The sequence below is a fragment of the Leptodactylus fuscus genome, chromosome 1 (genome assembly GCF_031893055.1).
Source record: "Leptodactylus fuscus isolate aLepFus1 chromosome 1, aLepFus1.hap2, whole genome shotgun sequence".
Classification (NCBI taxonomy): Eukaryota; Metazoa; Chordata; class Amphibia; order Anura; family Leptodactylidae; genus Leptodactylus; species Leptodactylus fuscus.
Genome location: NC_134265.1, coordinates 256,824,779 through 256,839,869, shown reverse-complemented (window position 1 = coordinate 256,839,869; position 15,091 = coordinate 256,824,779). Strand labels below are relative to the sequence as shown.

The window sequence follows — 15,091 nt, the reverse complement described above, 5'->3', positions numbered from 1 at the left end:
CAGCGCAGACCACGGCTGTCCCAACATGTCTGCCTGTACCTTCACCATGTACATGCACGCTGCACGACTTGCTGGCATCAAATATATAAACACTTATCAAGCCATCTTAGAAATAGCTGAACAGGCCATTTCATCACCACATACAGAAGCTGCTGGCACGTGCGAAATCTCAATTACAGGGAATTCACTCAATAATTGTAGTAAAAGCTGAAAGGTTTCCAAAAATGTGATTTTTTTTTTTTACATTCACGTAACATAGCAAAACAAGCAAAGTGTGAACCTATGTATCTAAGCTATAGAGAGGACACCCGTGTGAGTCAAGGTGAATCGATGCTAGGAAGAGGGCAGCAAGTAAGGGTCCATTCACATAGGAAGTTTTAGGGCTAGTTCATACGTAAAAACTGCCTGGCTTATTTTGGTCCTGAAAACAACCGCTTCCTAATTAGCGAGTGGTTTTTTTCACCTTGAGGCGTTTTTTAGAGCGCTTTCTGGAGCAGTTTTAGGTAAAAACTGCTTCAGAAAACGCCAGACGGTTTTCCCCTCCCCTACAGTGAACGGATTGTAAAAAAAAACGCTAGGCATTCTCAGTCACGGTTTTTTGCAAACAAACGCTAGGCGTTTTTCGCCTCCCATTCACTTCTATTGTTTTCCTCAGGCGGAATGCGCCTGAAGAAAGGTCATGTCGCTTCTTTTTTTGAGCTAGCAGAAAAAAACTGCTAGCAGAAAAAAAAAAGCTAGCAGTCTCCATAGACCACCATTGTATGGAAGCAGATTTTGAGGCGAAATCTGCTGTCAAAATCTGCCTCATTGCCCCCCTGTGAACTAGCCCTAAGTAGTCGTAACTTTTAACCCCTGAGAAAAACCCAAAACTTTGCAAAAATAAATAAATATATAAAGATAGATAGATAGATAGATAGATAGATAGATAGATAGATAGAGTCACCATATTCTGACATCTGTACCTTTTTTTTTTTTTAACATCTCAGTGTACAGGGTATGTATGTCTATTTTGCAAGGCCAGATGTACTTTATTTACTTATAATATTTTTGATGAATATGCATTGTTTTGATTGCTTTTTATACAAGTTTTTTATGGGGGCGATACAGTGAAAAAAATGGCATTTCGGCTCTTTTGTTTGTTTTATATTTGTTGTTGTTTTTCCCAACTCAGAAGCATAGGAAAAGTAAAACGAAACGGCAAAAATACAATAAAAATGCACAGTGTGAATCTGTAGCTAAATTAGAGGGGTTTTTTCTATGTCGTTGCAGTTTCTACAGGTGAAACATGCTGGTGTAAATGATAAAAACTACATAAAAAAATACACATTTGTTTTGGAAGCAGCTTTTATATGGTTTCACACTGTGGGGGTAGCTGCAGTAGGTGGGCCTTCATGTGCTGTAAAAGCAGTTTGGATGGACTTTTACTAGCAGCACAAGTTGACCTAAGCTGTTTTCTTCCTGCAGCATGTCAGTTTATGCAACTTGATGCAACCTCTAACTTTTGCATAGACAAAGAATGCACTGCAATACCAACCCACTTTGGGTTTTTTTTTGCCATGGCACTCAGTCAGATTTTTCTTGAGTCATCCTATATGGCCCTGGTCTCTGTTAAAGAACATAATGCCTGACTAAAGAGATTCTACAGGATGCTGCAGCAGGTCATAGCATAACCTGTTATCTGATAACTGTAGGCACTGACTGACACAACTGAGCTTGAGCCTTTACAACTTACTTCAGCGCAAGCCTTTAAACAAGTCTTTTTAAAACCTAGAAGTTCGAGCACATCCTTCCTGGAGGGATCGGCAACGTGCGTTTTATGTATGATGTGTCGAAGAACCACAGCCAGACCTGCTCTGCAGAACGCACTAGATGCCTCAATAGCTGCAGGCAGACGACAGCTCTGAACTACGGCTGGAAGAGCTTTTCTGGAGAGGAGGGAGATATTCAGGTTGCTTGGAAGCAAAAGTTCCTTGGGAACCCTGTGGCTGTCTTCTGGTACCACTAGAAAAGTTTTAAATGTCTTGCAGTCACAATAGGACATCAAAAACAGTACAATGGCTGAATGAAGAGGCAGCACTGTGTCCTCATGTTGAAGAGCAGTATCAAGGAAGAGTTGTTCTTCATTATTCTTCATATTCTCTGTATCTTTCATATTAATGGTGATGGAAAATCTGAAAGAAAAAGAAGAAAAATGGCACTGAGTGAAGACGCTACAAAGTCTGTCGCCAAGGTAAAGCATGTTAAACTAGCAACATAGTTAGATGCAGCAGGCCTACCTAAATATATCACTTTTTCCCTATAAAATGTTGTGCCTTCATTAGAGATGTTCATTCATTTCACAATATGCTAATGAGCAAACTGGAGCACTGAAGGCGGCTCCATTGCTCTAAACTACTACCCCACCCACACACTGCTTTATTACAACAGCACAAGCATGAAAACACAGGAACAATTGAGATTTCAGCACAGTTCCTTGGCCTTGCCACTCAAATAAGGGAGGGGGTAGGTGGATGTATTAGAGCAATGCCGGACATAGCAGTTTGGAGAACAAAGCTGCCTTCAGTGTTCCAGACAAACATTTGCATATTATGAAATAAATGAATATTTTCTCAATTAGTTTGATATATGGTTTTGTTAGCATATTGGTAGGAAAGCATAATATTACAGAAAAAGGAAATACAGAAAAGACGATTATACTTTTGGGAAGTATTACAGACCTCTGAGCCTATCACTTGCTCCTCAAAACAAAAGGAATAAGATATGGCTCTATTATCAGAACTTCCCACGCTCGTATACAAGACTTCTCCCGAGCTGCACCACTTCTCTGGAATACTCTACCCCGGACAATCAGATTAACTCCCAATTTCTACAGTTTCAAACGCAAACTAAGGACACATCTTTTCAGACAAGCCTATCACAATGTCTAACGTAAACCCTTCCGTACTATAATTAGAATCCCCCAAATTTAACCTTCCTCTGTCCCAGCTCCCACACTACCCCACATGATATGATGTCTTTTCAGGCTAACTTTATTTGTCCAAGCTCCATCCACATGTTACAGGACACCACTAGTGATGGCTCATAAAGTTTTGTTTGTGTAATGACAGTCACCTCTATTACAAAATTGTCTGACCTCTGTATAAGCAATGCCGTCCCTGCTACCTCTTGTGTCACCCCCTCTACCTCATAGATTGTAAGCTCTTGCAAGCAGGGCCCTCAGTCCCATTGTGTGAAATGACGTTCTTTGTTATGTATCTGTCTGTATTTGAAGCCTACAAATTGTACAGTGCTGCGAAATATGTTGGCGCTATATAAATAACATTTATTATTATTATTACATAATAAAAAAAAATTGTATGCATAAAAAGATTTTTTCCTGGACCAGGTGAAACCCTTCCTCAGTCAGATGCTGATGACCTATCTTGCGAAAATATATATATGTGCCTCTGCAACAAAAGATGATGACAATAAGTGATATACATGCCAACAATGGCCGTCTGTGGAATGACGTGCATGAGGAGACTCATTTGGGGGAACTCATGGACAAACAAACAATTTTACAGTTTTATATCATTTGTTTGTGGCTGTATTCATATATCTGTAATAACAAACGGGGTTGACAGACTGCTGAATTTCAATCAGAGAAAATCTGCAGCGTATATTTCTGCCATTAGTGTTCATTCACACGGAAGAAAATGGTGAGGAGTTTGGCGTGGAATTTCAGCGCTGGAAAAAAAAGTCTCCCATTGACTTCAATGGGTTCCTTTTTCTTCTAGCAGAAAAAGGAAACCATTGAGGTCAATGGGAGGTTTTATTTTCAGTGCTGAAATTCCACACCAAATTCCTCACCATTTCCCTCCGTGTGAATGGACCCCACAAATATTTGGTAAAACCCACAGCAGTAAATGACATACTGAAGGATCCAAACCCGCAGCAATAACTGGCATGCTAAATAATGAAAATCCACAGCACAGGCAATGCAGTTTTTAGTTGCATTATGTGGATGAGATTTAATGAAATCTTATCCACTATGGCGCTGCTATTGTACATCACAATGAGTTAGCTGGTGACAAGTCCATGGTGGCTAACTGAAGGTGAACATGCCCTGTGTGGCCCAGCTGAAAATTGGTATACGGTACTCCTTTAAAATTTTCAGCAGACTAAAGCTTATCAAACAACTCCCCATATCTTAGCTTTATGAAACACACAATAAATTTATAAAGGAGGAAGGGGGTTAATGGCACTCGTACCTGAATTTTAGATTCTGAGTGGAGTTAGGCTTTATAGTCAGGAGGGAGCTAGATAAGGTACAGACTTTCCCTTTAAAATCTAAGTGTTGATGTTAGCGCCGCTACCAGCTATGCCGTCCTGAAATAATGTATTCTAGACATGCTTATCAATACAAAGCCTGACGCACATGGTGCAGCTGCTTTGTCCTATGGATTATCTAAAATTGGATTCCGTTTCTGGGAATATAAAACCATGTCTTTCATACATTCTTAAAATTAAGCCTCACCAGTGCTGTACACAGAAAGAAAAAAATCAATCTGCTCTGCCAGTGTTTATTTCTCCTCAGAATAAGAGAATACTGGTGATTATTTATTAAATTCCAGCGGTGCCACACAGCACAGTATTTATGGGGAATTTACAGGCGACAAGGACTACTACCAGGCGTAGAACCGCAACCGAATGAAGCGACCTCCAAAGCGCCACATGCTTAATGCAACACATACAGCCAGTCAGCATTATAGTGAAGTCATGGTCTTTATGTTTTGTTTGGGTGATGACCTCACCTTGAACAAGTTACTTAAAATCCACAATGGGAAATTAAAGGGGTTGTGCAGGACTCAAAAACATGGCTGCTTTATTCTTCTCAGGAAGCGATATTTTGTCTTTTGGTCACATGGCAATGCCACATCTCCATCCCATTAAAGAGGACCTTTCATCAGATTGGGCACAGGCAGTTGTATATACTGCTGGAAAGCCGACAGTGCGCTGACCTTTCCCGATCTGTGCCCCGGGTAAAGCGCTTTCGGTCCCGGTACTGTAGCTCTTTACAGTCAGAAGGGCGTTCCTGACAGTCAGTCAGGTACGTCCTTCTCCACAGCAGCGATTATCGCGCTGTAGAGTGTGAGCGGGGAGGAATGCCTCCTCCCCTCCTGATAATACTCGTCTATGGACAAGCACAGTGAGCAGAGGAAGGGGGCGTTCCTCCCCGCTCACACTGTACAGCGCGATAGGCGCTGCTGTGGGGAAGGACGTACCTGACTGACTGTCAGGAACGCCCTTCTGACTGGAAAGCGCTACAGTACTGGGACCGATAGCGCTTTAACCGGGGCACAGATCTGGAAAGCCGATAGTGCGCTGAATTCACTGCACTGTCGGCTTTCCAGCAGTATATAGAACTGCCTGTGCCCAATCTGATGAAAAGTCCTCTTTAAAATGCATGTGATACGCAGCATTGCCGTCACTTCCTGAGAAGAAGAAGAAAGCAGCCATGATTTTTGAAGTCCAGCACAACCCCTTTAATGCTGGTGCCACGATAAAAATTCCACACCCTAAAGACAGATAGGATATATTCACAAAGCGCAGTCACATTGCAGTTTTCTGTATGGATTACCACAAAATTGCAGCAAAACCCAACATTTTTGCTAAAATAAGCAAAACTGGTCCAACTTGATGCAATTGAAATAATTAGTTTGGATTCCAATGCAACAGATATTCATCTGGACACAGGATTATATGCCCAGCACCATTACTGGGCTTCTAACCTTACTAACACTTTCCATAAAATAGTGCACAATGGGGTGCCTGGGGCATATTTATGAAGACTGGCATATCGAACCCTTGCACGGAACAAGATCTTCCTGAATTATAAGGAGGCACACATCTCTTCAGAAATACTGCGTCTCCTCCGGCCCATGTGCGTGTTCTGGTGCAGATTTCAATGATGATTTATGCCAATAGATTGATGTAAATGATATTAAATCTATCACAAGTCTCACACCACTCATGAAGCACAAAGACGCCATTTGTGACAATTATTGTTACAACAGTTCTTAAATAAATAAATAAATAATTTGCAAACCCGTCACTTTTTTATGCCAGATATGTTCCATGATTTCCATGAGACTATTTCTATGTCCGTTTTTTTTATTTGTTTGTTTTTTTTTTGAGTGTCCATTTTAAACAGCCATCAATAAATAGGAATTGTCCTATTTTTGTCCATTTTCACAAATCCATCAACGGACTGAAGAGTATATGAGGTATCTGAGAAAATACGGTAACTGGCGCACAGATGAAAAGCAGTTGCGAATAAACAGACTGCTTCATGGGGTTTTCACAGCCATCTATAGTCTTATTCACATGTCACTGTTTTGGATCAGCACTTGTAAGTAAAAACCAGGAACTGGTTAAAAACACAAATCCTTTCATTAAACTTTACAGCTGTCCGTACATATTAAGACTTTAATCTGGTGATTCTGTCCAGCTTTCACTCTTAGTCTTGGGCTACAAAGATTGATGGAGATCACTAACCAAACACTGATGTATAAATAAGGCCAAAAACATTTATCTACAATCAAGTCATTGCCGAAAAACAAATAAAGGACTGGGGAAAATTTCATTTCTACCACATCTGATTACTCTATTCATATCAATACAGACTAGTACTTCCCTATATATGCCCTGCATGATCCTGAGGCTGTATCTGAGTGTCAGAGAGAGAGATAGGGGACAGAGTGTCCTCTGGATGAGGGTAGTTTCCCCCCCTCCCCAGCTTAGATTCCTCAACAACCAGAAGAACAGTCATCCTGAGATCGAAATGCACTGACAACAGGCTGTTAGACCCAAATACAAAGCTCATGCACACTACCATACGGAAGTCACAAGACACCTGTTCTCCAGCTATGTGGGGGCGCCAGAGGTAAACATGCTATAAATTCTTTAGGAAACCTTTTACTTATTGGTGACCATACATTTTTAGCAGCAGCCAAAGAGAGTGGACATGTGATTGCTTGCCATGGGCATCACAAAACAAGGATTCGCCACTGATCTGTGTATAAAACTACCAGTCATGTCCATATGCAGTACCAGGCTCAATGCTCTTATATAGGCTCAGCTCTAGTGTGCCCCCAGTGACAGATGTAATACAAAGCCCCATAAGTGATGTACAGATATATACAGATATGATGGGAATTCCCTTTCCTTTTTCTGGGGCGCCTATTGAGGGTGTGAAATACCTCAAGACCAACCAAGAATAGTCCAAAGCACTTGCCTTACATAGAATCATGTGATTAGTATTTATAATGAATTATACATTAAGTTTGTACAATTAGTACAAGACAACTTTAACGTCTATAAAGGCATGACTATAAATGGATGACATCAACAAATCCCATAAACATTATGAATGTTTCAGTCAATTTCAGACCTTTATCAACAAGGATCTATGTCCATCCGCCATCTTCAAAGATATAACTAGTATACACTTCCATGCAAAATTGCGCATCATTAGAAATATTATCTTTCCCAAGACAGTAACATGTTAGCATGCTTTATGACTTATTCATAGCATACATTTTTGCACCTCATTTCACAGTATGACCAATATAGTAAAAATGTAATTTGTATCTATCTATTAGTCACTAGGTGGCACTGTGTACCAGCATTACAGATCCCACTATATGACATATTGTAGAAACACAATGACCCATGGAATACAGTGAAAACATTATACTATGCACACAGACCACCGACCATTCACCTGGAAAATATGAATAGAAGCTACATTAAATACATTAAAACACGTTAAATTATCCAATTCTAAGGTAACATCCCTATTTGCATCTTTCATATCCACGTATATTTATCTATCTATAAATATATGTATATATATATATATATATATATATATATATATATATATATATATCATACATACACACACACACACACACACACACATCCTGACACCACATATATATTATTTGACAAAAATACCACAAGCTTCCTAAAAACAGCCAATAAATCCATGACAAGACATTGTAAGGTAACAGGGTTTCCGGGCTACGAAGATGAGATCTGTGGGGGACCCCTGGTACCACCATTTTTTTACCACCAGAATTCAGCAAGTGATATATTGCATATTGAACATGAACTAGACAGCTCCGATTCCCGTGTAGTGGTGGAACAGAGTAATTGCAGCATAGTATAGAATAGGATTAGTCTGCAGTACCTGGTCTGGCCACAACACAGAAAACACAGCTGTCTGATCTGTGCAAAGGTTTTCGGCAGGTGTGGAGTAGGGGCTAGTTCACACGGGGACATGAAGGAGGATTTTGACAGTGGAATCCACGTCATAATCCTCCTCCATACAATGTTAGTCTATGTAGACTGCTAGCTTTTTTTTCTGCTAGCAGATTTTTCTGCTAGCAAAGAAAAAGAAGCGACATGACCTTTCTTCAGGCGTTTGTTTTCCGCCTGAGCAAAGCAATAGAAGTGAATGGGAAGAACAAACCCCGACGTGTTTTTTGCAGCCCATTCTCTTTAAAGGATGGGAAAACCGCCTAGAACCTTTTGGAAGTAATTTTTACAAAAAAAACGCTCCACAAAAAGCGGTGCAAGGTCCAAAAAACGCTTCCTAATTAGGAAGCGTTTTTTTCCGGTGTCAAAATAAGCCACACGTAATTCACGTGTGAACTAACACTAAGAATTCCTTCATAAATAGAAGTGTTAATAGATTTTTTTGGTCACTTAAAAAAAGAAATTGAGAGAATGAACAAAAAAAAGAGATCTAAATCACGTCAATCTTTGGAGTGACCACCCTTTGCATCAATTCTCTATATACTGTACACTTACACACATATTGAATGAATTCAACAGTGAGCTCTTTGGAGAATTCATACAACAGCTGTGACTTGAATGGGACTGACCTGGGATCAGTCCATGTGACCTATGAATATGATGTCATATGGCCTATGGAGCAGAAGTGACACTCAGACAGCATCAGTACTGCTTCAGACTGTTGATCTGCAGGGGTTAGATCTTCAATTGATGACCTATCCTAAGCTCTGCACCAGTCAACTGAATCCCATGAGGCTGTTGTATTTGGTCACAGCGGTCACACACAGTACGACATTGCTGCAGATGTAGCAGACTATTAAATGTTCTGATGTAGCCACTGACTGGAGTCATCACTGAATGAAAACCCCATTAATATAAATGTTGTGTAACACAGACCTTAAAGGGATTCTATCGATAAAACCACATTTTTTCTCAATCACACGTAGGAATAGGCTTAAGAAAGGCTATTCTTCTCCTACCTTTAGATGTCTTCTCCGCCCCGCCGTTCGGGAGAAATCACCGGTTTTCATCTGTATGCAAATGAGTTCTCTCACAGCGCCGCCTCCATCTTTTTCAGGCCCTTCTACGCATCTTCTTCCGGAGCTGGATTCGCTTCGGGACTCGCTTACCCCAGCTTACTGTGTAAGCGGCCACAACAAAATGGCCACTTACACCAGGTGGGCATGTGCCGGAAAAAGACGCGCAGAGAGGCCGCTCCTGAAGAAGATGGAGGCGGCGCTGGAGATTTCTCTCACAGCATTGGGGACGCCCCCAGTCCTGCTTGAGCGCTGGGGCCCGCCCCCCGTGCTGCGAGAGAACTCATTTGCATACAGACAAAAATTGGGATTTCTACCAAACAGCGGCACAGAGAAGACATCTAAAGGTAAGAGAAGAATAGCCTTTCTTAAGGCTATTCCTACGTGTGATTGAGAAAAAAAATGTGATTTTAATGATAGAATCCCTTTAACTAAACCCTGTCCCTTATAGACATGCCCTTCAGATATATGAACCCACAGCAGATTTGTTGCTCATCCTATTTGGGCTCGCAGGATCCCATGTGTATGTACAAACAACCCTATTTACATGTAAGAAATAGATCTGCTATGTGTGAATATATCCCTAGGCTATGTTGTGTTGTTGTTGTTGTGTTGTGTTGTGGTCATCTGCAATTTTTCACAAAACTCCTTTTTATTTTTTTAAATAAATAAGAAAAAACCCAAAAACCACTGACCCATGTTTTAGTGCATCTTTATACGACCAATCTTGATTTGAAAGGTGCCAATAATATGTAACGTGAGGTACAACATAAAAAGGGCAAAAACGAAATAGCAGGGAATATTTCCTGGTAATATGCTCTGCATTCTCAGCCTGCAGACATTGATCCCATTATAATCAGGGACCCAAGCAGCAGAACATAGACTCTGTCAGGCGCAGGGGTATTATTAGCACATTAAGAATATTCAGCAGCCAGTGAGCCAAATCCACGCTAATCTGTGATTCTTAATTTTACCTGCTGCTTAATGAGCCACCTCGGCGCATGTTGTTCAGAGCCCACAATGCAGAAAAAAAGGTGGAAAACACTGCAAACCCTCAAGAGGAAAATATAAATTACATTTTAGCAATAAGACTTTAATCCGTCAAGACATGACAAAAATATATTCCGAACATAAACAATATGTCACTGGGTTTAGCTGCGCCCCGTGGCTAATTGGAAGCTGCTGTGTCACCTTGGAATTAGGCTATTGATCTACGGCGCTTCAATATTTTCAAGAACCAAGTAATAATCCATGGAATCAGCCAGTTGTCAAGGAATCTTGAATTTCAGGAAAAGGGCACAGACAAATGGGGTTAAATGACATTTTACAATAATTAGCATACATCCCAAAGCAAAGGCGGATTGCTGTAGAAGATGCCTGGACATTTACATGCCCTGTCACTCAATCTGCACTGGAAGATTTTATATCTAGAAAAATATAAAATAAATATAAAGATAGATAGATAGATAGATAGATAGATAGATAGATAGATAGACAGACAGAACAGATATAGGCAAATAAATGATACAGAGGCTGATAGGTGAATATATTAGACAAAATAGATATACGTTTTAGAAATGCAAAGTGCACCCCATGGTTTACCTAACAGGACATAAAAGGAGTTGTCCAAGACCCAAGTGTAATGGACACTGATAACCTATCCACATGGAGAATAGAGCCATCTGCCATGTGGCTAGTACGAACAGTTCATCGGTGCGGGTGCCGTGAGTCGATATCGTTGACCCATCCTAAAGATCTACATCATTTTACCAGAAAATCTCTTAAGTCACGTTGCCATGTTCTTTTTTTTTTAAAGAAGGGGGTTTTTTTTCCTGGCAACTCTTCTAAAAAAAATCCATATTTGTTGAGTCATTTTCTAAATGTACTGTCATGAATTTAACCATTTAACATGGTGACTGAGGTCTTTAGTGCCTAAGGCCCCATGCACATAGAGGAATCAGGATTTCCCAGCTTTAACTGGGAAATGGATCACTGTGAAATAGCCATTGGAGAGTTTCTAATTCACTGCAACTCTACTGTCCTGCATGGACTTGTAGAGTCATTGTGAAGTAGGAACTCGTACATTCATAGATCACTATGATGCAGGGAGCCCACGTCTCCAGAATGAGTTTAAGCTGGAAAATGTGGCCAATGCATGGACCAGATTTTCTGGTCTGGACTCCTCCATGAGCAAGGGGACTTATAATGTAGCTCTTGTTTATTTTGCAGTTTCTCTAAATATTGCATGGTCTGACTGTGGGATATATTTGCTGGGAAGTTCAAGTCTCAAGCGTTTTCCACTTGTGAACAATCCTTGATGGACTTAAAAATGATGGACTTAAATTTTTGAAAATGGCCTAACAATCCTTCCCAGATTGATGGGGTTACTTCTCTTAGATCATGGCTAATGTCTTTCTTTCTTGGCATTGTGTTTACACGTCTGAATTTTCCAGACCAGCAAACTGACAAAACTTCTGCTTTTATAGAAATGGTCGAGATGTATGAATCAATGGCATTTGATTAGCAACATCTAGCTGCTGCTCACTCCATTCATTTCTATGGAACGCGCAAGGAAGTACATCATTTTCCACATACTCCTTCATTTTCACAAATTTTTTTAAATTAGTTAAATTAATAAATAATAGCACTATGTAATTTGTCACGTATTGTTCATCTAATGTTGTATTTACCCAATTTTAAAGGGAGTCTGTCCCCAGAACCTAGCATTCAACCTTGGGTCACCTAAATCAAAATGACGATTCCCCTTGTGAACCGATGGTTCAAAAAAGTTATTTGAATATTGGCAAAAACAGCAAAAAAGGCAGAGATTCACAAGGGGAATTTACTGTTCAATTCAAATGACTGTAACCTGTTGGTGGGTTGGGTTGATATGCTGGCTTCTAGTGATAAACTCTCTTTAAGACTACTTAAAGGGATTCTATCATTGGGAAAACTCATTTTTAACTAAGCATACATTTGCATAGCCTTTAGAAAGGATATTCCAGACATACCTTGAATTTGTTAATCCTCTCAGCTGTTTTTGAATTAGTCCGCTTTTATTGATATGCTAATTAGCCGTCTCGGAGCACCAAAAGCTCACTGAGCACTGTGTGCTATGTGTACACAGGGGGAGGTGACAGCAGGGAGACTGGAGTCATCAGCAGCAGCCTCCCCCTGTGTACACATATCACACAGTGTTCAGTGAGCTTTTGGTGCTCCGAGACAGCTAATTAGCATATCAATAAAAGCGGGCTAATTAAAAAATGGCTGAGAGGATTGACAAATTCAAGGTATGTCTGGAATAGCCTTTCTAAAGGCTATGTAAATATATGCTTAGTTAAAAATTAGTTTTCTCAATGATAGAATCCCTTTAAGAACCACTATTTTTTTTTAAACAACAAACAAACAATGGTTAGCATTGCCAAAAACTATATGTGCAGGTTCAAGGCTCCAATAGAAATGTAAACAAAATACATTTTCAAAAACACTCTGCTAGAGCTTAGAGCCCAGGTGTCAAACACAAAGCCCACAGCCTTGTATTTTGTTGCCCGCCAGAAGAGCCACACCAGTCATGAGGCAAGTCCTCGTGCAGCACTAATGAGCGGATCAGGTACAGACAGTGACTGCAAAGCTGAACTTCTATTTGCCCCTGAGCAGCCTATAAATCTCCCCAAGAAGCACCTCCATAGTGTTAGGGGCACCTTCTGGTGCTGCTCCCCTTTGCTGTGAATTGTCCAGTTACTGTACTTACAGAAACGTGATGCAATGGGTGGGACCTGCACTTGCACACTGCCTGTTTCAGGAAGAAAATAGAGGATGCACACAGGCTGTGCACCAGGGGAGGTTCCATCCACCATAATACAATTAAACAGTGTTACAGAGAATTGAATGTTATGTGGGGCAACTATTACCTGTAGGGGTATTATTAGGTTATTATTACTGTACTAGTGCCCCTCCACAGGTAATAGCATTACTTATGTATGTATGTGAGCGAGGGAGGTAACTATTAAGGCACTATTACCGTAATAATGTCCCCCTGAAGATAATCTTGGGTGTGTGTAAGGGGAAACAATTACTAATTATAGTAACAGTACCCACCCATATTTAAAGGGTTATTCCCATGAACATAAATATAAGTAATTAAACATTTTGCAGAGTTTTAATGATTTTCTCTAAATATCTTGTGGTCACAGTCTGTTGTCTTGATCGGTTGCCAGTGGATACGACCATGAATGCAGGAACTTTCTAAGGTCAGAAAATCAGCCATGATTTCCTTATTGTAGCCGGGATATCTTCTGATACATGTAGTGTCCCTGCCTGATAACCTAGCTACAATAAGAAAATCATAGCTGGGTTCCTGACAAGACCTAGACCACAGAAAGTTTCTGCATTTTTGGTCTAATCCATTGACAACCGATCAAGATAACAGACGTCACCACTGAGACAGTTAGAGAAAATCTTTAAAACTCTGCAGAATTTTTAACTACTTATGTTTACAAAAATGTTTAACTTTTAATTATCTACAAATATAGATATGGTTATATTCATGGGAATAACCCTTTAATAACATTATTTATGGGGGGGAACAATTACCTGTGGGGAGACACTATTACAGTAATAGTGACACCCCCCCCCCCCCCCACAGACACACACACATACAAATAATAGCATTACTTATGGTGGGAAAACAATTAAGGTTTCCTTCAGCCTTATAGTCGCCTCCAAAGGAAACAGGGCAGATCTAATTATAGACTATGGGATCTGTGGGTTTCCAAGGCACTCCTCCTCTTCCTGGCGCCCTTAGTGGCTGCCTCGATACAGAGCTCCAAGCTTGGAGCAACCTTATCTTTCCTTTCTCACTCTTTTTCTCTGTATCTTCAAAAATCCTGTAACCAAGAAACTAGCACTATGAATTAGCAACTATAAATCGAATGGAAGACCCTGTGGAGTTTTTTGTTCCTTTTGTATCTATTGTTAAAGCATGGACAATGACTGAAGACCTGGACATGTGCCTGTTACCATCCCCCCAGGACACCATGCGGCATGGAGGAAAACCTACATGGAAGTGTGGACTTCTTCGTTCAAGGAGATGATTTCTGGCGTCTACTGCTGATGTGTGAAGATGCTACAGCTGACTGGTATTTCTTTCTATTACTGTGGACACGTGGGACTCTGCTACAGCCTGGAAACCTACCATCACCCACCTACCCCAGGAGTTATGGAAGCTTGGCAAGAGAACAGCACCATGTATACCTGGATGGCTTCAGACTTCTTTGGGGAAGTAGAACACAGTGGTAAGGAGGAAGGAGGAGGAGGAGGGCTTGTGATGAAGGACATTTGGGGCATTTTTTTTGTGGTTAATGGACAATAGTGCTGATACAAGATACCAAACTATCAGCTGTGAGCAAGAGATCTCACCACCTACCAAAGGAACTGCCACATGTTATCATGATAGCTGCATATGTCCCCCACCTCTGCAAAAATGTTTTTCTGCCTGTTATATCTACATGCTGTGCCCTCCTCCTCGTGTCCTCCTCTTGTCCTCCAACTACATTCGGCTGTATTATTAACATCACTCCACACAGAGAACTAAATGATCCTGCAGTGTGTCTGTGTTTCTTTCGTTTTAGTTGCTATGATTCCTAGGATTTCTCTATCTGCCATGAGCTTCTATGTGTTTCTCTCTTGTTATATAATACTGTACCATCTAT

At 40.6% G+C, this 15,091-nt stretch overlaps 1 protein-coding gene across 1 annotated transcript in view; it reads right to left on the bottom strand.

Annotated features, from left to right (window-relative positions):
• GSTCD (glutathione S-transferase C-terminal domain containing) overlaps positions 1–15,091 on the bottom strand; it is an 86,050-nt gene that overhangs the window by 62,211 nt on the left and 8,748 nt on the right. The window contains exon 2 of the mRNA XM_075286217.1: positions 1,733–2,171. Within this exon, the coding sequence (XP_075142318.1) occupies positions 1,733–2,152 (420 nt within the window). The 5' untranslated portion in view covers positions 2,153–2,171. The remainder of the gene's footprint in view (positions 1–1,732; positions 2,172–15,091) is intronic.